This window comes from Pongo pygmaeus, chromosome 16 (genome assembly GCF_028885625.2).
Source record: "Pongo pygmaeus isolate AG05252 chromosome 16, NHGRI_mPonPyg2-v2.0_pri, whole genome shotgun sequence".
NCBI classification, from domain to species: Eukaryota; Metazoa; Chordata; class Mammalia; order Primates; family Hominidae; genus Pongo; species Pongo pygmaeus.
Genome location: NC_072389.2, coordinates 75608156 through 75632044, shown reverse-complemented (window position 1 = coordinate 75632044; position 23889 = coordinate 75608156). Strand labels below are relative to the sequence as shown.

The window sequence follows — 23889 nt, the reverse complement described above, 5'->3', positions numbered from 1 at the left end:
GGTTACAGTAGCCCTGTTTCTGTTACATGCTTCTTGGATCAAATTAACAGGAGGGGCTTTAGTAGGACAAGATTCCTGAGCACGAGGAGGGAAATTTGACACTTGGTCAGCAACCTGCAGAAGGCAGCATCTATATTTCCCAAGCAGATTTAAGACCCTGTGAGCCGATGTATCACCCATTTCTGGAACCCTCTTTTTACATTGCTGTATCATGGCCCAAGATCTTTGGACTGGAAAGTGGAGGAGGTCTCATCTGCTTACCTACTGACAATTTGGTCTTCATTCCCTTGGAAATTAACAGTAGGGGAAAAGTCACAGAGCATTGACTTGATTTTTTTTTTTTAAGTGGGAGGGAGGAGAGGAAGAGGGATGTTGTAGCTTGTCACAAAATACACAGGATATTTTGAAGCTATACCTAAGGCATTCACTCCAGGATGTGGATGAGCTGCATTCAGTTGACTGAATTTTGTATGAGGGAAAGGATGGCCGTGAGAATGTGCCTTAGGATCCGTCTTTCAGCCAGGCAGCCGTGGTGGAAGGAGGTAATGCTGAATTTGAGTCTGGGCTCTGGTTGCTGCTGGCTTCATGGAGCTGTTCAGCCTCCCGAGCCTGTTCGCCATCTCTGAAGTGGGGATCACAAGTGTTGTTGTGAGCACTAAAAGCTATTACCAACCCCAGAAGCTCAATGCGTGTGGAGCTATGGTGCCCCCTGAGTGATGTGAAAGAGAAGGAGCAGTCGGAGGCCTGGAGCTGTTCTCACTGTCCTTGGAGGGCAGGAAGTGTTCATTTTACGCAGTCAGGACCCTGTCTTTGACTCCTCTGGTGGGAGCCCTTGGCGGGTCTTGGCTCTGGAAATGCTTAAACAGCTTAACTAAGTTCAACCCAAATCGTGAACCTGAGAAATGCAGCATTAAATCACCTAGCGAAGGCCTAAGGCATGATGTGCGTAATCCAATTACACATACTCTGCAAGCAAGATCTTCCCTTCAACCTCTCCTGGAAGTGACCGCACCTTCTGAGCCAGGCCACGGGCGCTTATCACTTGTGTGGAGTACATGTTCGTTGTCCTATATGTGCTCTGGCAGGAAGTTCAAGGAGGGAAAAGTGAAAGCCCATGCATGGGCTTGGTTCCAGGCTCCTAGCCCCTCTTTGGGATTAGGGATGCAGGAGGGAATTATTGACTTCCTTTCATACTGTGGACAGAGAAGTTCCCATATTGGAAGGAATGGTATAAGCTGGAGACAGGCGGTCTCTGACTGTGGAATTGATTCCATTTCTCTGCCATGGGGAAAGCTACCCAGTTGAAAACAGTATCAGCCTCCCACTCAGACATCACTGTGTTTGAGCACATTGTGCTCTGAAGCCAGCAGACGTGTTGCAGGGGATAGTAATACAGCCTGAGGATAGCTGTGCCTGCCTGCCTGCGGAGGTGCTGAGCTGTGATAGGAACAGGGGTCAGGTGGGGCCTTGCCCGCTGGCCCCCAGACCTGTCAGGGAAAAATCTTCGTTTCACGCTCTGTTGTACCCAAGATTGTTGTTAGCAGACCGTCTGTCCGACAAGCCCTGGCATCTGCTCTTGCACTGAGGAAGGAGCCTTGGAGGTTGGCTCTCCTGTCCCTGCTTCCCAGAGTCTGCTGGACCGGTCTTCGCTGTGCCTTCAAACCACCCCAAGGAGACCTCGAGGGAGTTTCTGGCTCTTTGCAGCAGGTTGCTTTTGCACTCAGGGATGAGGAATGCTTCAGTTTTGCATGGGAGATTCCTTTTCTCTTTTGCAAAGAGGACGCTCCTACCTGACAACACTAAGGCAGAAAACCAGCCTCTCAGCCTTGGAAGCTTAACAGCTTTGAAAGCCACTGTCCGCCAAACCGCCGCTGCTGCCTTTGTTCCAAGTTTCTGACGTTGGTTCACTGGTTCATGTTTTGGGCAAGCAGGACACCTCATGACCCCATTGATGCTTCCTGTCCCAACTAACTGTTCTAGCTGCATCTAATTGGGCCTTGGAAGGAAGGCATGGAGCTGGGAGGCGGTTGGCACCTGTGAACACCGTTTCTCAGCCTCTTCATATACCTTTTCCAAAATTTTCACTAATTTACCCAGAAGACATGTACTGAGCAAACATGCCAGGCACTGTTAGAGGTGCTAGGATGGAGAAGACACAGTCTCTGTTTCTGGAACTCACAGGTTGCCAAGCAGTGCACAAAGGCAAAAGGAACAGTTTACACCTGGGATCTGTCCATTTGCTAAGATTGAGCACCTGCTCCATTTTTACCCATAGTCACACATGTGATCCTGGCACAACACAGAGAGGTCGGCTGACTTGTCCAAGGACTCATAGCTGATAAAGGGTAGAGCTGGAAGTCTGCCTTATTCTGCCTGGCTCCATTGTCTGTGCCATTAGAGCTCTTAGAACAGAGAAATCCATTCTGACCCGAGGTGGGAGGGCATTCAGAGGAGATGGCCTTTGAACTGGACAAAGCTGAGCCTAGAAGGTTGGGTAGGAGAAGAGACCTTTCCTGGTAAGATAAGAGTCAGGATGCGTGGAGCTATTCAACTCCATCTTTTCTTGGGTACAAATGTTCAGTGCACATTTTCTCTAGAAACAGACTTGTTCATGAAAGGAGTTAGCTGTGTCTGCAGGCCCAAAGCTACTTCTTTGAAGCCTTCCTTCCCCTCCTCTTCTTTGTCTCTTCCTCAAGGGATCTTATTGGCTCTGCACTATAAAATGTGGATTAAATACCTCAGCCCTTGCTTTCAGTGATTTTACTAAATAGTTATCACCAGCAGAATTAACAGGCCTACCAACAATTTGTCTAAACAAAGGGGCCCTACTGGAGACTCATTTTAAAACCAGGTATCCAGATAAAGTTGTATTGTCCAACCACACCAGGGAATACTAGGTAGCCATTAAAAAGGACAAGAAAATTTCTTCAGAACATTCCTAAATTAAAATCAAGCTGTATAGCAGTATGGTTCACAAGAGTCCATTTCTGTATAAATACATTTGAAATGTGTAGATTTTCATAAAGAAAAACCTAGGCAGATTTAACAGTAGAATCTTCCGAGGGTAGGATTGAAGGGTAATTAAAAAAACTTTTTAACGTCTACTTATTTTTAATATTTTCTTAAAATGAGCATGTATTAGTTTTGTAATAAGATATTAAAAATTACATTTTCTTAGAAAAAGTGGAGGAGCTCAGAGTAAGCGCCCTTCCTAAAGGAGCTGGAGTTTCTTAGCTGGGAGGGGTTGGATCTCCGCGTTGGACTCTGTGATGCTGGCTCCAGGGGCCCCCATAGCTTTGTGTCTGCCGTGGTGTCTCAGTGCAGATGTGGGGTCAGACCACCCTGGGACAGTGCCCATGAACTGCCTAGCAACAGACATCACAGAAGTGTTCTGACAGCTTTGAGCGACGGCCGCAGTGCCAGCCTTTCACCCAGAAGTGACAAAGGGAGCCCTCTGGGTCCAGGAGTGCCATGGCTTCTGTGGCTGCCGTTAACTTTGGGATGAGGCCAGGTGGGCAGTTTGCAGCGTAGCTGGGGGAGAGTAGGACCCTTTATCCGTAACCTGAAATGCTTACTGCCTCCTCCTGCCGGAGCCATGGGCCTTTTCACTGTGTTCTGTTACCTGTTTGCGGTTCCCAGAAAACCATCTCATATTGACAGGTGAGCTCCCTTAGTAAGGTGTGAGATCTAGAAGCTTCTCAGATCTATTCTCTATGGCACTCTCCACCAACCCCTCTTGCTTTGGGGATCTTCTTAGGAATGAACATTCTTTGGATGAGGGGCGGTGGTTGACAGATTTACTAGTGGTGGGATTTGGCCAATTACTAGCTACCTACTCCAGCCCCCTAAGCATCTATTAAATGGCCACAACCCCTCCCTTGCCAGGTGGTTGGAAGGTGCCCAGGCATTCATTCAGGCATTCAGTAAATGTTAGTTTTCTTCTCTTGTACTAGTTGAGAAGAAAGTTGTGTGCATAGGTGGATACCAGCATACCTAACTTCTCTTGCAGTAGTGGAGAAGAAGTTGGGTGGGGCAAAGGGAGAGGAAAGAGAAGCCCAAGCCCCTGAGGCTAGTGTTGAGTGGGGAAGTTGAGCCTCTGCAGCCAGGGCAGCAGAGTCCTTGACTGGGGAGGAGACAGGGAGAATTGCATTGTTGTTGATAATACTGACTAGCTGCATGGCAAGTTTTTAGAAGGGTTCAGGAATCCATTTTAAACTCTTTGTAAATGTTAGCTACTGCCATGAGGCTTAGTAGGTGTGTGCCATGAGCTGCTGCACACATTATCTTACAATAATCCTCTGGGGTCTGCTGCTTTCCCTCTTTACAGATAAGGAAATTTGAGGCTCCAGGACTTGAAGTAACCTGCCCCAGGCCACACAGCTAGGAAGTGCCAGAGCTGGGATTTCAATCCTGTTCTGTTTAGTTCCAAAGCCTCCACTCTTCCAGTTACCCCGTTTTCCACCACTGATGTCCGGTGACATTAGCTCTCATTCCACTGGCCCCCAGATCATCTGGCTCTGGGGCCTTTGCTGTGATGACCTGCCCTGCCCCTGCTCTGTAAGGCAGGCTTGGAGTTCCTAAGAAATAAGGAGCCTTCCCCAGAGTCCAGCCTCAGGGTGGAAGATGCTGGCAGCTAATGCTGAAGGCATGTACGCATGAGCAAACACTGCCAGGGCTGTGAGCTTAAAAATGGATCCCTCTCGACTCAGAGGGAACCCCATGACTTTGTGGTTTTTTAAATGCATGCATTATTTATCTCAGGCTTGGAAACAAACATTGAGAAATTCTTCGTGAAACTGGGGTGCGGGGGGTTGGGGGGTGCTTGAAGACATAAATCTTTACATTACAGTCTATTAACAGACTTCCTTCAGCGAGACATTCATGTGAACTGAGCTGGGGGCAAAGGTTTTGGGGGTGCTTCCCCCTGCCACCCACCCAATGAAGGAGCAAGAGGAATGGGAAGAGCCACTCCCTCCCTCCTTCCTGAGGTGGCCACGCCTCCCCTGCCCTCCCCAGCTCAGCTGTACTCACCACCGACTTCATTGCAGCAGCAGCAGCTCCAGGCGCAGCACCTCTCCCATGCCACACACGGCCCCCCGGTCCAGTTGCCACCCCACCCGTCAGGTCTCCAGCCTCCAGGAATCCCCCCAGTGACAGGGAGCAGCTCCGGGCTGCTGGCACTGGGCGCCCTGGGCAGCCAGGCCCATCTGACGGTGAAGGATGAGAAGAACCACCATGAACTCGACCACAGAGGTGCGGCTGGGCTGGGGCAGAGGGTGGGGCGGGGCAGGGGTGGGCATGGGTGCTCATAGGCCTCACAGTGAGTGGACCCAGCAAGTGCTGTCGCCCCAGGACCAGGAGTTACCAAGGATTTGGAGTCATCTGTTGATACCTGGTGCATGGAAGCCAGTGCCGTCCGCATCCCATGCCCGTTTTCCTACTCCTTGGTGTGGACCTGGTATTCTCTGTCCTGAAGACCCTGTCTGTTCATCTGGAGCTCGCTCCCATCTTCCTACAACACCCTTGCCTGTCCTTCAGGGGCCAGCCGCAGTCCACCCCTTCAGGATGCCTTCCCGGTCAGACTAGGGGCTTTTTCAGGTTCCTGTAAGAGTTTAAGAGTTGGGATGCCGAAGCTAAGTCCTTGTTACTGTCGTCTTACATTCTACCCCTGGAAAATGTCTTGTGCTCACCACGATCATTAGTTCCCTAGGACAGGTGCCAAGTTCTTGGGTGTTTTCCTTACATCTATGTCTCACCAATGCAGAAACCTGGGAAAGGTGCACAGTCAGTGCTCGGGTAAAGGTTTGTTAGCTGGCTGCCTGTAAGTGGGGGTAGTGCACACCCCAGCAAGAGATCACATTGACTTGGAGTCAGAACTTGTTCTCTGACCCTCTCTGCAGCCCCTACCATGAGGACCCAGGAAGCTGCACCGAGCTTGGCCTCAGGAGTGGTTCATTGGATCAGAAAAGAGAAACGCCTGGCTCCCTGGGAGGCCCTTTTCAAAAATTGGTGCCAAATGCACTCTGCCCTTAGATACGGTATTTACTGGGGCACGTAGCCAACACCTTCTGAGCACTAGGGACCACCTAGGAATGTCACCATCCTGCCTTGGCCCAGGCCACAGGGTGGTAGCCAGTCCCCGGAACTGGAGGCTACATTTTTTTGTCTTATAGTGGGATGGTCCTTTTGGCAGAGGAAGAGGGGCCTCTCCATAGCAGACAGGAGAATTGGGGAGCTAGTGCTTAGCTGGGCAAATTTTCAGAGGCTTCATCTTTTAGGGGCATCCTGACAAAGAATCAGAGAATGGTGTTAATTTCTAAAACAAAATTAAAGAAACCACTGTTAAATTCCTTTTTTTTTTTTTTTTAAACAATAAAGTTCTTAACTCCCAGGTCCTACTGGTATTTTATATGGCATGATCCTTCTCAAGCTTCTGATCTTAAGACCCCTAGCCTGCTAAAGAGTAAACTTGGTGCCCTCTGGCATGACAGGGAGAACTGGGTCAAAGGCCTACCCTCCCCACCCTGGGGACTGGGCCTCCCTTGCCCACCCTGGGGACTAGAGAGGGATGGGGGCAGCATTGGAATTTGGGTGGCAAATTTCCAAACTGAGAAATGCCACCTAATGGCCCTGCCTTGGCTGATCCACGGAGACAGCGATCCAGGCCCTCTGCCCATTGCACTAGCAGTGCACTAGCAAATCACAAAAACCAGCTGGACTTAGACTGACCTTTTTCCTTTCTTTTTTGTCTTTTTGTCTTGGGGTGCCTGACCTTCCTCCTGTCCTGGCCTGCCTTCCCCAAAGAGAGAGAATCCAGTGCGGTAAGTGTTGGCACTCTGGAACCCGGAGGGGTGTTTGGGTGCTGGGAGGAGGTGGGACTCGGGGCTCCCAGAAACGTGGGCCTGAGACCAGTCAGTCGGTATCCAAAGCTGGCTTCCGGGTTCCCGCTTCTGCTCTGTGGGTTGTAACTAGGGATTTTATTGTTTGTTTACTCTTGCTGAGCTGGGAGCTTCAGTGCTGATGTCTTAGTCCAGAGCCAGTGGCAGGGTGAGGGGTAGTTACTGTCATAAAATGGGAGCTGCTGTCGTCACCTGTTGAGAGTGACCTTCAGTTGTGGAAGCCCTTCATCTCTCCAGGCTTTGGGTCTGCCATTTGTCAAATGAAGAGCTTGGGCTAAATGAGCTCTAACTCCTTTTCATATGAGAGGTGATACTCTGAGAGGTCAGCTGACCAGCCCTGGATCTTCCATTGCGAGGGGCTTTGTGGAGTCTCTGGGCTAAACCCAGGGCTAAGGACCCAGGTGTCCCATGTTCAGGGCCAAGGTTTTTACCCACCCCCCTGCTAGGATGCCTCCTGTATGATCTTGCATCCTCCTCATTCCCTTCAAACGCCTGCAGTTTCTCCCTGCTCTGGGCTTTCACTCGATTTAAGAAAGTGCTAGCAGGCTAGCATTAAGGCCAGGCCGCCTGCGTGTCTGCCAGCTCTGAGATTTGTTGTAAATCTTTCTGATCACACTGAGGCTCCGAGGTTCTGTTTCAAGTGAATAAGCCTTCTGAATAAGCGCAGTGGAGTCTGGATAAAAAAAATCCTCCAGCGATTAGCAAAGCTATTTTATTCCTCATCGCTGTCCTTGTATCTGGGGCCATCTAATCTGTTAGGATGGCTTTGGTTATTACCTCGTGTTAAGTAGGACTTGGAAGGTCAGGCAGTTAACTAACCACCTAGACAGCAGCTTCCTTGCGCAGCTCTCTCCAATCCAGCCCTCCTTCCCTTCCTGGCCCTCCCCCCACCCAGGCTGACTTTTTAAACCTCCCATTAGCAGTGAGGCTGGCGTCCGTTGCCTCTTGCCCCGCCTACATGCTCAGAAATCTAGGACCACATTTGGGCTGAGGAATGGCTAGGTACCTAAGAGAGGAGTCATTGAAGCTGAAAATCCATGTTCACTGCCTCAGTACTGATCTTCTGACAGTGGCATTTTCAGAGAGGCAGTTTGCCTAGATAGGAGGAGGCCTGGATTGGACATTTTAAGGCTGAGGTCTGGTCCCAGCTTTATGAGACCCTGTGTAGTTCTCTTGGCCTCTCTGAGCCTCAGTTTCCTTATCCATACCATGGGAATGATTCCTGCTTGACCAACCTCTCAGCTTTGTTTCGGAAGACCCGTTATAACCTGACTGAGGATCCAGATTACCTGGCTAGCAGGGACCCACTTCAGTGGAATTGGAGGGGGACTGGGAAGCCCAGCACTCTCTAAAGAGCATGAGTCTTTACCTCATCCTCACCCCTGTTGGCTTCTGGCTTCGTGCCCCTATCTGTGAAAGTTTTCTGCTAAAAGACCCCCCCCCAGGAACCCCCAAGAACTGGGCTGTTTACCATGCTCGCTGAGGTCCATGCATGGCCCACATGGGCCTCAGGAAACTCCAGTGGGAATGAATCAAGCTGCTGGCAGAGGCAACAGTGGGCAGCTCGGCCGAGGCTGTGCGCATGGCATGTGGCGTGGTGACGGTGACAGGGGCGGTGTAGACTGAAATAATCAGGCTTTGGAAACCAGGTTGTCAACAGATGAGGCCTACGGCAGGAAGGACAGGGCTGTGTCACAGTGGGAGGGGGGATGGGGGGACGGGCTGGAAGCTGTCCCAGAGGGGTTAGTCTGGAGTCCAATTAGTGGTAGCTTCATTCATATTTCCTTGCCTAGCCGAAGCAATAAAAAATACTTAGTTTTTTGGCCGCCTGCCAGCCAGAGGCGGGCTGGATCGATGCCGCTAAATGCCTGACATGACTCTCCGGTAGCGGCGAGGGTTTTCAGCCTGACTGAATGAGAAGAAAGAGCTCGCTGTTCTCCCGAGCCGAGCACCGGGTCGCAAGGAGAAACACGAGCAGCCGCACGCCCCCTCCCCTGCCCGCCCGCCTGCAAGGGCCAGCCAGTGCGAGGGGCTGGAAGCATTTCTGCTTAGCACAGGGTGGCCACCGCCATCAGAGGAAATGAAATGAAATGACGGTGATTTTTCTGCCGGCGATTGCAGCAGCTAATTGAATTGCGGCTGTGCGCGCATCGCCACCGCTCCTGCACGGCTGTGGGGAAGGTTGAGCTGTAGTTCCATTATAACCTCCATTTTTTCTTCAAGGCTTGATAACTCTGCCATTTTAATTTGCTTCAGGCAGAAACTTGGCAGGGTAGGGCTGCCCAGAACCCAACTTAGGAAAGGAAATTAAGTTCTGAGGCTGGTTGCCGCACTATTCCCACCGAATACCGCCCAGCCCCGTTCCCTCCAAGTGGCCCTTGCCCATGAGCCACCCTTGGCCTCTGGGAAAGTGGAGAAGAGAAGTGAAGCCTCATTCCACTTGCCTTCTGATGCTCCTCTCTTCTGAACAGATGTCCCTCTGGGTCTCCATGTGACCTCCTGTGTTGCATGGGGACTGGGACCCGGGATGGCCTGTCCTTTTCTTCCAGCTCCATCATAGCTGGACCATGAGCTCCTGGAGGGCAGGGATGGTGTCTCGTTCATTCTGCCACTCCTGGCCTGCAGCACCAGGGCTGACCCAGGGCAGCTGCTCGGAAATTGGTGGGTGGGTGAAGGTAAAGTTTGGACTCTTAGAAAGGAGTAAACCTCACCAATATCGTAGGGAGCATTGGTCCTGATATTATTCTCTGGGCACAGAGCTTTGCTGGCAGATGCCCTTGCCAGTTGCACTTCCCTCCCTGCTCCTCAGCTCAGTGGTAACAGCCACATGGTGATTTCTGACCGCTATCAACCCCTGGGACTGCTCCGTCATCTTCCCTTTTCCCAGGCCTCCCATCCCAAAGGCTTCTCATCCTCATTTGCTTTATAGTTGAGGGAGAACTCAGGAAATTTTGGGGTTCCCTTTGTGCCACCTTCTGCTAGGGGAGCTTGGGCACATTCGCCAACCTCTCGGGGTCTCCACTTGGTGATGGCTACAGAGGCAGTGACTGTCCCTGCCCTTGCTCCTTTTCCTGTCTGTCAGAGGGAAAGGCTTCATGACGTGGCATTTTTGTTTTTTTTACAACCCTGGTGTTTCTCCAGAGTTGCTGACAGCCTCACCGTGGAGGCGGGGGTGTTCACACAGAATGCTCGGCTGCTCATCTCCACTGGGAAGTTGGTGGCTGCCTGACGCCCTCCTTCCCTATCAATCTCCCCCTTCCTGTCGGGCTCAGCAAATGAAGTATTGCTCATGGCCCCCGCCTGTCAGCTCAGATCCATCTTACAAGACTCAGTGCAAATTCCACTTATCCCTCCTTTGAGCAAATGAGTGTGGCAAGCCCGAGATGGGTGGTGAATGAGACCCAGGTGACTCTCGCCCTCACGGAGCGTAGTCTCACAGGCCAGAAGGCAGACGGCTTACTGCAGGGTTAATTATTTAATAGCAGTGCGGAGCTGCAAAGGAGAATTGGGGATGCGCCCAGGACATCTTCCTGGGGATTCAGTCTCGGGGGAGTGGGGAAGGCTTCCCTGGCAAGGCTCTGATGGAGCCACGATCTGCAGGGCAGAGAGGAGTTCAGCTTCTCTTCCCTCCCCTGACCTCCGTGTCACCTGCACTTAGCTGTGTGTGGATGTGTGAATTGTTACACGCAGCAGAAAGTTTTAACCCTGAACCCTCTTCTTCCTTCCAGAATAACTCTGTGTCACCCTCGGAAAGCCTCCGGGCCAGTGAGAAGCACCGGGGCTCTGCGGACTACAGCATGGAAGCCAAGAAGCGGAAGGCGGAAGAGAAGGACAGCTTGAGCCGATATGTACGTCCAAGGTGCCGTGGCACCACTGGGATTTCTGTTGGGTAGGGCAGGGGGTGTCTGCAGGGCCCAAGCTGTGGCTGAGGTCCTCTTGTGGTTGGCAGTGAGTCAGAGAAGCACAGGTGGCGATAGGGGGCCCTACTGAGGAGGGCAGGGTGGGGACAGGGCTAGGGTGAAGTTCACAACACACTGTGAGCATGCGAGCCACTGCGGGGCGGAGGTGGATGGGGAGGTCGTCCTGGCCTCCATGGGGTCTCTTCCCACAGACAGGCCAACAACCCCATGCTGCTGTCATGGTGCTGCCGGAATCCCACTTGGCTCTAAGGGGCTGCTCCCAGTGCCCCGCAAAATGTGGACCCTACAGTCCTCTCAGTTGGCCCCAGGAATCCACTCACTTGGCCACCCAGTCATGGCTTTTACTAGCTTTTAAATGGGATGCCCCCGGCACATGAGACCCTAGTGGAAGCATGGCTGTTTCGTTTCCCCTGTGTCAGGCTGTGCAGGGCTGAGAGCTGGGACAGAGGGAAGGGGAGGATATGGTGCAGGGCCTCAGTGGTCTTGCACCCAGCCCTCTTCAGCCACATGGCTGCTGTGTGGCTTTGGACACATTGAGCACCCGAAGGACACTCAACTGTGTTTCTGTGAGAGGAGGCAAGTTACCAACCCACACAGACGGGTGGGAATGACCAGGTGAGAGCAGCACACTGACTGTGAAGGATGGTGGATATAAAACCAGCTGGGAAGAAGGTTCTGGCTTCAGAGAGAAGCAGAAGGGCAGGTTGTGGGGGCAGGGGCTTAGAACTGCTATGATGGAGCGGATGTCAGTGCGGCTGCCCAGTGGGTACAGGAGTGGAGTAACCTGGGGCCTGGGCTAGGGGACAGCCTCACAGGGAGACCGTGTTGAGCTGGAGTGGAGCCTGTTGAAGGGCAGGGCTGGAGTAGAAAGCATGGACTTTGAGGTTTGGCCCAGCTTCAGGTCCTGGCCAGTAGAAGGACAGGGTGGTTCGGGCTCAGTCAGGGGTGGGGAAAGTGTGGCCTCTTACTGACCAGTTGGCTTCTCTCTTGGTTTCAGGACAGCGATGGGGACAAGAGTGATGATCTGGTGGTGGATGTTTCCAATGAGGTATGGGCAGGCCCGGTCGCAAGGGGGCTCTTGGTTTGGGATGGTTTGGAATTATTCCTCCCCAGGGTGGGATCTATTCTGTCTGTTCTAGTATTACTGGCAGCCTGAGCAGGGAGACAAGGCCTCCAGTCTTGGGGTCTCAGGGGGTCAAGAGGAGCAGGGCAGGGCTTTGCTGCATGGTGTCCGGGCATTTATGGGCCCGGAGGGCCTCGTGCAGTGGGTCTCCAGAGAGACACCCCCAAAGATCCCAGGTAGGGGCCATCTTCTATTCCCCGTGATCCTCCGTCCCCCCAGGGGCTCAGCCTCAGGGGCCTGAGGAGGAGCTGGAGAGCATGTACACTCGGCCAAACCCAGCCATGCTGATTGAAGTCCTGAACTTGCGTTTGACATTGAGCAGATCATCCTTCCACCCTCCCTAGGCCTCAGTCAGACCAGATGGTTAAGAGTTAGTTTTTCCTCACTGTGGGGCCCCCAGTCTTCAGCCAAGCTCATCTTCCCATCACCCATGCTCTCTCTCTTCCCACTCCCAGAGCAGGGAAGCCTCAAGGCTAGCTGTTGCTTTCAGTGCATCTCTGCATCACTTGTGTTTTCAGGACCCCGCAACGCCCCGGGTCAGCCCAGCACACTCCCCTCCTGAAAATGGGCTGGACAAGGCCCGTAGCCTGAAAAAAGATGCCCCCACCAGCCCCGCCTCGGTGGCCTCTTCCAGTAGCACACCTTCCTCCAAGACCAAAGACCTTGGTCATGTATGTGGGGTCTGGGTGGAAGGGAGTGGGAAGGGAGCGGCAGGGACCGGAGCTGGGGTGGTGCCGATTGGCAGGCAGAGGGGTGGAGTGGAAGAAGCTGGATGGGTGATTGGCCCCGGTTTACCTCCTGTGCCTGCTGGGCCTGTGCTAATGAGTTAACATTTCTGAGCCTCGGTTGCTATGTCTGTAAAATGGGAGTGATCACCCCAGTCCCTGCCAAACAAGGTTGGGCAAGGATTGAGAGGCTGTTCAGCAGAAGCTTCAAAAGGGGCTAGCTCTGCGCTTCACATTGGGACCGGCACCAGTTGTGCCTGGCTCCTAGGAGAATGGAAGTCTCATGGCCTCCCTTGTTCTGCATCTCCTCTCTTCAGAATGACAAATCCTCCACCCCTGGGCTCAAGTCCAACACACCAACCCCGAGGAACGACGCCCCAACTCCAGGCACCAGCACGACCCCAGGGCTCAGGTCGATGCCGGGTAAACCTCCGGGCATGGACCCGATAGGTATAATGGGTAGGCACCATGGGCTGGGTTAATCTGATTGGGGGGAGGGGGTCTGCCCCTGGCCAGGGCAGGGGTGACACACACACATGGGATAGAGCACAGGCAGTGTCTCCCAGGGCCTGCCCTTGGGGACTTCGCGGTCAGATTTGAGGAGGTGATGCCAGGGTTTCTGGGGCCCCTGCTGGGCCAGACATGAAAGCAGCATCAGACAGGTCAGGGCTCCCAAGATCTGTTCCCACCCCTGTCGTTAGTCCAATAAGGCTCTAAGCAAGCCCGTTTGGGCCTCCATGTCCTGCTCTGTAAAAAGAGGTGGGTGCATCTGCCAAGCTCTAAGCTTCTTTGGCTCTGAAGGCAGGGATCCCAGTGGGTGGGTTCAGTCTGAGAGGGCTGCCTGGAGCAGGCAGCTTAAGAATGCAGGGAGGGTTATTGCTGGGTGAGGTGGCCATGGCCATGTCCCAATCCCCCGAAGGCCCACCTCCCTGACACCCATCCCTTGCAGCCTCGGCTCTGCGCACGCCCATCTCCATCACCAGCTCCTATGCGGCGCCCTTCGCCATGATGAGCCACCACGAGATGAACGGCTCCCTCACCAGTCCTGGCGCCTACGCTGGCCTCCACAACATCCCACCCCAGATGAGCGCCGCCGCCGCTGCTGCAGCCGCTGCCTACGGCCGATCGCCAATGGTGAGCTTTGGAGCTGTACGTAGACCTTTTGGCTCCTTTCTTGGGGACTGGGCGCGGTGTGGGGAGCCGGTGGTGGTTGGAGGGGTGCTCCCCACATGCTAAAGGGGGCCCCTCAGGGTCTCAAGGCCAGGCAGCTGCCCCTGTGGGAAGGTGTATCGGAAACAATTGAGACTTGGCTGGAAGGGCACACACTTTGGGGCCAGCAGACCAGGGTTCCGTCCCCTACTGGCCTGTGAACTGCCCTGTGACCTTGTGCAAGGCAGTCTCCCTTTCAGTCTGCGAAACGGGGCTGACACCTGGCTTTTCCAGCTCTGGGGGGTGGGAATCCCAGGGTGAGTCAGGTGATGTCTGTGGAGCAAGGGTCTCATAGATGGGACTGGTCGTTACAAGACTTTCTATTGTGGTGAATGAATAATAAGAGTTAGGGGCTGGGCACAGTGGCTCACGCCTGTAATCCCAGCACTCTGGGAGGCCAAGGTGGGTGGATCACCTGAGGTCAGGAGATTGAGACCAGCCTGGCCAGCCAACATGGTGAAACCTCATCTCTACTAAAAATACAAAAATTAGCTGGGCGTGGTGGCAGGCGCTATTCGGGAGGTGGAGGCAGGAGACTCACTTGAACCCGGGAGGTGGAGGTTGCAGTGAGCCAAGATCACGCCACTGCACTCCAGCTTGGGCTGCAGAGCAAGACTCCATCTCAAAAAAATAAAAATAAAAAGAAGAGTTAGGGTTGGCAGGGAGAGGGGCCCTTTTTCAGGAGACAGTTTTCCTTTTTACCTCCTGGACCTGGGGTGGCCTCCTCTCCACTGGCAGGCCCACTAGGACCACAGGAGAGGAAAGAAGTAGGGCAGGGCCAGCTCTGCCTTGCAGAACAGGGAGGATGCTGGTTCAGAGTGGGGGTCTGCACTGTCACCCCCTCCCTGCCACGGGCCCTCCTGGGCCTGTGTCTCCTCTGAATCAATGGGGCCTGCTCTGCTCAGCTTGACTCTTGGGTTACAAAGTGGCAGAGCCGTGCAGGTAGGACCCCGGGTGGGTGGTGGAGGAGGCAGGGGTGGGGGTGTGTGGCAGCACAGCTGATGGAGGGCTGTCTTGCCTTGCTTTACAGGTTGGTTTTGACCCTCACCCCCCAATGCGGGCCACAGGCCTCCCCTCAAGCCTGGCCTCCATTCCTGGAGGAAAACCGTAAGCTTTGGCTATACTTACTGCATGCTTTGTAGGGTTGGCAGGAGAGAGCACTCTACCCCCTCTTCCAAGAATGCCCCTCATCACCTGACCAAGGGTTTGCCCTGGTGCATGTCCCTTTGGAAAGGTATCTGTCCGTCTAGAGGCACTGAGGGCTGGTTGCAACCCTAGGAAACTGTAGCCAAGCCACACTTCTGAGCACCCACAGAAGCTCCCTCCAACAGAGGAGCCATGGGGTCAGCTAAGTACATGGCCACCGAGCTGGGAGAGAAGGAACACTCCTCACCGAGTCACCTGGAGCTGTGGTGGGCCTTGCCGACTCCTCTGGGTTCGACCTGCTGGGAAGGCCCCAGTGCCGTTGGTCACAGGCCCTTCTCTGTCAGCAGTGCTTCCCTCCCCTGGAGGGCACACTCTCCCCAGCCCTTCACTTCCTTGGGTTGCCAGGAAACTAAAAGATTGAGCCTACAGATAATGCCGAGACACTGCCTGACACAATCCTCTAATTGTCCACGAGAATCTAGATGCTGATTGGGAGGGCACCCACCAGAGCCTGAAACAGCAGGCAGGCCAGGCTGGCTCCCCACCGGCTCTGACACGCACTTTCCCATTTGCTATTGGAGGGGCAAGCAGATCCCTTCCCTAATACTACCGGCTCCTAAAGCAAGAGGTGGCATTTCAGCCAGGCCCTTTCCAGGGTTGGCATGTTGGGGGAATGTATGGATCGTGGGAAAGGGCATTCCAGGACACCTGTGGGTTTCTGGTCTGATTTGTAGCAAGAATATATAACCGGGTGTAAAAATCAAAGCTGGTCTGTTAATCACTCTCCACCCTGATGGAGCCATCCCAGTACATGGGGTTACTGGGTTCGAAAGGTTTCAGAGCAGAGGGGCCTGGAGGCAGGGCAGCCAGTTGGGGGTGGTGCAGGTGACCTGGCCCAGGCCTGTGGGAACTCTGAGGGGCCGAGGTGGATGGCAGCAGTGACAGTTCTCACCTTTTCAGAGCGTACTCATTCCATGTGAGCGCTGATGGGCAGATGCAGCCCGTGCCCTTCCCCCACGACGCCCTGGCAGGCCCCGGCATCCCGAGGCACGCCCGGCAGATCAACACACTCAGCCACGGGGAGGTGGTGTGTGCCGTGACCATCAGCAACCCCACGAGGCACGTCTACACAGGTGGCAAGGGCTGCGTGAAGATCTGGGACATCAGCCAGCCAGGCAGCAAGAGCCCCATCTCCCAGCTGGACTGCCTGGTGAGAATCCCAGGGCCACCGCACCTCCTCCAGCTGGTGTAGGAGGATGGGGCAGCCTGGGCCACAGGGGAGAGCCCCAGGGCCCGGCTCAGCATCGTATTGGCTGAGCAACTTTAGGCAAGCTGACTAACCTCTCTGAGCCTCAGTTGTGCTTTCTGTGTGTGGGGCTGATACCTCCTGGTATTCATGAAAGATCAAAGGGTTGTGAATTTGAGGAATGGGGACAGCCTGGCAGCTGCTGGGTATAGGGGAGGCTGTAAGCAGGACTGGTGAGGGTGGTCGGTGTTGCTGGACAGGACTCTCCTGGTGCCCAGGAGGGGAAGTAGGCAGCACTCGGCCCTGCCCCTTCTCCCTCCAGAACAGGGACAATTACATCCGCTCCTGCAAGCTGCTCCCTGACGGGCGCACGCTCATCGTGGGCGGCGAGGCCAGCACGCTCACCATCTGGGACCTGGCCTCGCCCACGCCCCGCATCAAGGCCGAGCTGACGTCCTCGGCTCCTGCCTGTTACGCCCTGGCCATCAGCCCTGACGCCAAAGTCTGCTTCTCCTGCTGCAGCGATGGGAACATTGCTGTCTGGGACCTGCACAACCAGACCCTGGTCAGGTGAGCCGGCAGGAGAGGGAGCATTAGTGCCTCGTCCTGGGGAAGTTTTTACCCATCCTGCCTGGTCTTGTTTGCTGTGACCTTGGCCCTGTCTGAGGCACTGTGGGGTGGCCAGAACTGTTGGGATGAGGGATGCAGAGGTGAAAAGACAGCTCCGCCTGCCTTATTCGAGGGACAGAGGAGGGAGGGCCATTGGGCCCAGGAGCTTGGAGAAGGCTCTGGGAAGAAAGTGGAGCTGGAGCATGTCTGGGAAAGTGGAGGTCAGATTAGTGGAGCGAGCAAAGAGGCTGGGAGCAGAGGCCCAGAGACCAGATGAGGGAGACCCGACTGGGAAGCCACATCACGTAGTGGCTAAACAAGCCTCAGGACAAAACTGCTGGGTTTGAATCCTGCCTCCACTATGACCTAGTGCAAGTCGCTGAACCCCTGCGGCTCAGTTTCTTCCTGTGTAAAACAGTGACAGCGGAGCATCTTCCTCTGACTGTGCCGCAGTGCAAAGGCAGACGGGTGCCTGGCCCAGCTGACTCTTGTATACATGGGCTGTGTGTGTTATTCAGCGTGTTCATGGATGGCCTCAGCCCCATAGTTCATGCAGGGTGAAGAGATAGATTAAGAGGGCAAATTGAGGGCGCGTGGAGTGTGAGCTAAGGAGCTGTGTCCTAAAGGCAGTGGGGCCCTGCATTCTCTTTATCAGTCATCTCACGTGTAGCTTCCCCAGGGCCTTCCTGCCTTCCTCACCTTCCTGAGCCTCCAGCTCCACCTCCTCCAGAGGCCCACCCTGGAGGGATTCAGTCTCAGAAGGCTGGTGGGAGGTCCCCTTTTCACCCCCCTGCCACCCCTCCATTTCCCAGGGGACTTGTCCCTGGTTGGAAAGAGGCTGGGGCTAGCTTTGCTGCAAGCTCACTAAGGGACCATGCGCATAGTGCACTCTTCTGGGCCTTAGTTTCCTCTTCTGCTCAGACTGCCCCTAGGATGGCTGCCACCTAGCAGTCTGTGGTTCCTGGGACTCACCCTTCTCCCTGCTTGGCTTTCGTAGGCAGTTCCAGGGCCACACGGATGGGGCCAGCTGCATAGACATCTCCCATGATGGCACCAAACTGTGGACAGGGGGCCTGGACAACACGGTGCGCTCCTGGGACCTGCGGGAGGGCCGGCAGCTACAGCAGCATGACTTCACTTCCCAGGTGTGCGGCCCGAGACTCCTCCCTTCCCAAAGAGCAGTGTGTTCCCTCCCTCCGGGGCCCCAGTGGCTGGGTCAGGGACAAAGGGACCCTCACAGAGTGGCCACTGCCAAGAGACTTGGGACCAACCTGAGCCATCTGGGAAGGCTTCCTGGAGGAAGCAGCAGTGAAACAGATGGAGATGACCTTGGGGTTGGACACATTTGGCCCAACTGTGGAAATTCGATTCATTCTCTGCTGCTATTGAGCACTTTGTCCTTGGCGTCCTCATTCACAAGATGGAAATAATAGTAGCACCCTCCTACATCTGATGTGGGCACCTGAATTGATCCCTCTAAAAGCCATAGCCATAAACCCAACTCACAGAAAGCATTCAGTAAATGCCAGGGATTATTATTTCTTATTTGCATTCCTCACTTTAATATTTTAATCTTAAATATTTAATATTTTAGTGGGTTTTTTTTTAACTCACTTTTTTCTTAAGGAAAGACAAAAGTCTCAGAGACAGAGTAACTGAATGCAAAATGTCTGTGCTTTCTCATCTATAAAATGGGGATGGAAAATGACCTCCCATACTCCTGGGTTATTGGGTAGGTGGGGAGGGACCCTGAGCCTCAGAGGACCTGAGCAGCACCTTTGGGAGCCGCCGTCCTCTTGAGGGCAGAGAATGCTGAGCTCAGTCCATCTCCCCTCCCACCACCTGCAGATCTTCTCGCTGGGCTATTGCCCCACTGGGGAGTGGCTGGCCGTGGGCATGGAGAGCAGCAACGTGGAGGTGCTGCACCACACCAAGCCTGACAAGTACCAGCTGCACCTGCACGAGAGCTGCGTGCTCTCCCTCAAGTTCGCCTACTGTGGTGAGCCTTGGATGGGCCCAGGCCTGATGGAGTGGGGTGGGGAACCCAGGGCAGCCTGGCCCAACAGGACAGAAGAGGGGCCCAAAGCTTATAGAACGAGCTAGGCCCTGGAACCAGACCTCCTGACCCCTGAGCTGGTGCCCCTTCAACACCCTTAAGTGATCTTGTTCCACATCCTTGTTTCTCGGATGCAGATGTCACCATGAGTTATTGAACTCTCAGGACACTAGGCCAGAACCAGTTCTTGCAGGCTTGGGGCAAAGGAACAGGACAGTAGCAGTGCAGGCAGTTCCTCTCCGTGGTTACAACCACTGGCTTTGACATCTGATAGCCTTGGATGGGAATGTCTGCTCCTCCACTGACAAGCTGTGCAGTCTTGAACGTCTAACCCTCTCTGAACTCTAGTGGATTTTTCTCTCTGGTCGGGAATAGCATGGTGCTCATGGCTTTCAGGGAGCATAAGGGCTTTAACACTTGTAGAGCCCTGGCCGAATGCCTGCTTGGAGGAAGGGCGCCTACTGACTGCCGTCTTCAGCCAGGTCTCCAGACTCCCAGGGCTTGGATATTTTCAGTATTTCCTGTCGCCTTCCAGTAGTAGAATTTAGAAAGGCCAGTCAACCTTAGTGGCTTTAACAAGAATCTTTTGAGGCAGTGTTATCACTGCAATGAACTTCAAATCCTACCTTTTCCCATCCTAGCCCCGCCTAGCCCTCCCCCTGGATTTCAGAGAAAGGCCTTCTCCAGGTGTCCGCATGTCCCGTTTGCAAAATGCCTCTCGAAATTGGAGAGTCATACTAGTTAGCAGTTCTCACTGCTTTTCTATGGCAGCTGGCCATGTCTGGGGCAGGTCTTGCTTTAGAGGGCGGTGAGCTACAACCTGATCATGCGTTTGGCTCCCACCTGCAGGCAAGTGGTTCGTGAGCACTGGGAAAGATAACCTTCTCAACGCCTGGAGGACACCTTACGGAGCCAGCATATTCCAGGTACTGCCCACCATCTGAGTCCTCCTCTGGGTTCCACCCAGAGTTGAAACTTGGCGGTGGTGATGGGAGTGAGGATAGCAGGAGGAAGAACAGGAGGAGCCTGGAGCCAGGATCAGACCTGCCCTGGTCCCCTCCCCACCCCTACCTGATGGGGGAGCAAGATGGGTTCTCCCAAGGACCTGGGAACTTCAGCAGGACACACAATCTGCTACTGATGGCTTCTGACCCCCGAGGGCAAGGGCTTGTAAGCCGAGGCGCTTGTCGAGGAATAGCGTAAATGTTTTTGCTCTGGGCTGGATGCTGAGCACCTGCAGGAGGTGCGCTGGGCAGCTGGGCACCTGGCAGCCTTGCCCAGAGCAGTGTTCCCTCCTTAAGTGAGTGAGTGTTTCCACCTGCATTCAGCACCAGCAGGGACATGGACAGGAAAGAGAGGAGGAAAGGAAGAGGCTTTTTATAATCTACCAGGATCTGGGGCCTGCCATACTGCACTGATTGGCACACACATGTGTGCACACACACACATGCACTCTTTCCCACACACGATCAAACTCACTCATTTACTCACTCACACTCAGTCTCCCACACACACTTTCTTCCCCTCTCTCTCTCTCTGGCGCGTCCACACACACACACTTGCGTTCTCTCTCACTCCCTCAGCCAACGTGCCGCTTTCTGGACCCAGGCTGAAATGTCTGGTGTCCCGCGTGTCAAACCTCATTGTTAGGGTCTCTAGTTACAGCACATGCTTCAAACATCAGGTGGCAATCCTTTTCCTAACTCACCAGGCTGTGGGCCTGAGCTGCTGACACCAGCTCCTAGCTTGGAAATGCCTCTTCCTATTTGTAAACTCGGAGGAGAAGCTCATGCTAAAGCGTCCTGTTCTGATCATTATGACTTACTTTTGTAAAGATCACGTGGGAGACTGTTACTGAGCTTTTCCTTATGGAAAAGCAGGCGGGAGGGGAGCTGTACCTGAAAATGCTTCATGGGTGCTTTAAAGCCTCCCCACCTCCTCTTCACCGCACTGTGCTCCAGGTCGGAGCATCAGAGAGGGACAGAGGAGGGCAATTGTTGCCGAGAGAATCGAGATGGTGTTGGGCACTGGGAAATGAATTCCTGTCTTTTTTCTCCCCGCACCCCACGCCTTCCTGCTGCTTCTCCTCGTCTTCCTCCTCCAGTCTAAAGAATCCTCGTCTGTCTTGAGTTGTGACATTTCAGCGGATGACAAATACATTGTAACAGGCTCTGGTGACAAGAAGGCCACAGTTTATGAGGTCATCTACTAAACAAGAACTCCAGCAGAGCTGTCAAACTCTGGGAGAAACCGACCCGGCTCTGACAGGGAGACCCCCAGGCGAGGGGCCCTGAGGATGGCGGAGGATGGGCCGCAAGCAGCCGAGCATTCGGGGCTGCGCTCCGGCCGGCTGAAAGGGCGCGTGCCCTGTCACGGTCTGGACTCCTGGGCCTGGATTGATGTGTCTCACAGACTCGGAAGGGTTCTGCTCCTCCTCCTCCCCCTGAACAATGCTGGCAGTTGCTACAAATAGATTTATTGGAGACTTATGGCTCCGGTTCCCCCACAGACCCGCTCATGAGTCTCTGTTTGTTCTTCCCCTTTCTTTTGCCCTGTCCCCCACCTTGGGTTGGGGGTGCTGGAGTGGACCACATTGTTGTGCTGGGGGAGGGGGGGGTCTCTCTTTGCCGACTGTGCAGTGCACAAGATTTGTGAAAAATGTAAATAACAGACTCCTATTGCAGACTGATCAGTGGGAGAGGAGGCCCCTTCCCACCGGAAACTCTGACCATGTATTTCGCCTGCTGTATTTGTAATCCACTCGTGGTGGTGGCTTTTTTTTTTTTTTTCTTTTTTAAATAAACAGATGTTCTCACCTGGGAAGAGGAGACAGGGAGGGGAACCAATTGAAGAAAGAGGAGAAAAGTCTTAGAGTGTGGAAAAGGCAACCAGGTTTGCCATAAGGTGCCTGCTGGAATGTGTGTGCCTCCACAGGGGTCTGGGCATCCGGACTGAGCACCAGCCGGCCAGACTGAGGGATGGAAGGCACTGAGATGGGGGCCCATCCGGGCGGACACCCGCAGAAACGGAGTTTTCTGTGGTCTCTTGCACTCTGGCTGCCTCTTGCCCTCTCTGTGTCTCTCTTTCTTGGTCTTTCCCTCTCTCCTCCTCAGCCTGGTCTTTCTCTTTGGTGCACACTTAGTTATTGTTATGAGCAATGGAAGTTCAAAGGAACTCCCTCTCCAGCTCTTCTGAATCTTGGGACACAGCCTAAAAAGGACAAAAAGTTAGAAGACAGCATAGCAACTCAGCTCAGGGAGCTACCAGAGAAAAATAGCAACTGATGTGGGTGCTTTTTTTTTTTTTTTTAATTTGAATAAAAAGAATTAGAAGTGATGTCCTTTTATAAAATGCCTTCTCCCCCTTCCCACCTACAGCCTCTTCCTCTCCCCTTAGAGGGGGGAAAGTGTATAAACCTACAGGGTTATGAGTCTGAAAAGAGGATCCCCCTCACCCCCACCCTGGGCAGAGCAGTGGGGGTTGGGGGGTGGGAGAGGGGGACACAGATCCTGGCACACTGTGGATATTTCTTGCAGATTGCAGTCTCTCTTATGGCCCAAACAGGTTAGGTAGACTATCGCCTCTGGCAGGTGCCACCTTTTGGTACCAACGTGTTCTGAGTTGTTAGGATTTGGGTTGGGTTTTTTTTTGTTTTTTTTTTCCTTTTGGTCTTTTTTTTTTTTCTTCTTCTTTTAAAGAAAAGCTAAAGGCCGCTGTGAGTCCTGGTGGCGGGCTCTCCATGGATGTAGCATATCGAAGATAATTTTTATACTGCATTTTTACGGATTATTTTGTAATGTGTGATTCCGTCTGCTGAGGAGGAGGGAGGGGCTCCAGGGAAAGCCACCCACCTTCAGTGAGGTTGCTCCCCAGCTGAGTGCACCGGGCATGGGATGTGGTGGCTGGCGCCACTCCCTGTGCCTCTCCAAGGCTGGGCGCGTGGGGCGTCCAGAGTCTCTCTGGGTCTCAGATGTCCATCTGCCACCTCTTGTTAAGGCTCTAGCCAGAAGGGAGGGTGAGGGTAGAAAGTTATTCCTGAAGAAAAAAAGAATGAAAAGTCATTGTACTGAACTGTTTTTATATTTTTAAAAGTTACTATTTAAAGGTTGGTTTGATTGTTGCGTCTTAATTGCCTCTCCCCCAAGTTTGTCAGTCCCGCCACCTGCCCCTGCCCCGGAAAACAGCCAGGCCACTGTGGCTCTCACATTCTGGAGCCTGGGCCAGGGCCATTTCCCATCGATGTGAGCTCTTCTCATCTCACAGCATTCCCCACGCTGCTCCCACCCCCTTCTCCCCCCTCCAGATACCCAACAGCGCAGCAGGGATTTCACAATCCCATACTGTGTCGCTTCCCATCCAAGCGCCAGGGAGGGTGGGGGGTAGGAGCTAAGACTTCCTCTGGACAGATGGGCAGGGCAGAGTTCACTGAGGGGAAGGAAGACCACAAGTTAACACCAAAGTATTGTACAGCTGTCAATGCAAAACTTTTTTGGAAAAAAAATTAAACGTAATGAACTTGAAGCGAAACTGCAAAGTGTCTGTGAACATCTGGACCTTGGAAACCTGCACCATTTTATTTTAAGCTTAACACGTTTAGGTGGGATGAGATCTTCATTCTCTAGGTCACAAAGGTGTGTTTTTGGATGATTCAGAAGGAAGCATTTGCAGAAGGGGCAGACCCAGAAATGCAGGTCATTGTCCCCAGGGAGGGAGTTGGGGGCTGGGCTGGAAGAGGAGAATGCTGGTGCCCTTTCCGGGGCAGTCCTCAGGCTCTTGGATTTCATGCACCCATTAGCAAAAGCTCTCAGGGCACTGGAGATTAACATGGTTTCCAACTCCTTATTTTGTCAAAGTCATTCTCAATCAGCACAAACAACTGCCTGCTGTCATTTCATACAAGAAAGAGAATCTAACATTTAAAAAAAAAAGAGGAACAACAATCTCAGCATAAAGCAC

General features: G+C 53.5%; 1 protein-coding gene across 22 annotated transcripts in view; it reads left to right on the top strand.

Moving 5' to 3' along the window:
* The window catches only part of TLE3 (TLE family member 3, transcriptional corepressor), a 49081-nt gene extending 25621 nt beyond the window's left edge, over positions 1-23460 (top strand). For 2 of the 22 annotated variants that reach the window (XM_054450690.2, XM_054450680.2), the window contains exons 7-20: positions 5049-5253; positions 6805-6821; positions 10628-10747; positions 11817-11867; positions 12461-12613; positions 12985-13117; positions 13617-13801; positions 14907-14983; positions 15983-16232; positions 16591-16838; positions 17875-18022; positions 18726-18876; positions 19783-19859; positions 21038-23460. In XM_054450690.2, coding sequence (XP_054306665.1) covers positions 5049-5253; positions 6805-6821; positions 10628-10747; positions 11817-11867; positions 12461-12613; positions 12985-13117; positions 13617-13801; positions 14907-14983; positions 15983-16232; positions 16591-16838; positions 17875-18022; positions 18726-18876; positions 19783-19859; positions 21038-21145 — 1923 coding nt within the window. In that variant the 3' untranslated portion in view covers positions 21146-23460. Of the gene's footprint in view, positions 1-5048; positions 5277-6804; positions 6822-10627; positions 10748-11816; positions 11868-12460; positions 12614-12984; positions 13127-13616; positions 13817-14906; positions 14984-15982; positions 16233-16590; positions 16839-17874; positions 18023-18725; positions 18877-19782; positions 19860-21037 lie in introns of all 22 variants that reach the window. The other 20 variants (XM_054450684.2, XM_054450678.2, XM_054450681.2 and 17 more) reach the window with 15 other exon arrangements.
* Positions 23461-23889: the final 429 nt, after the last annotated feature.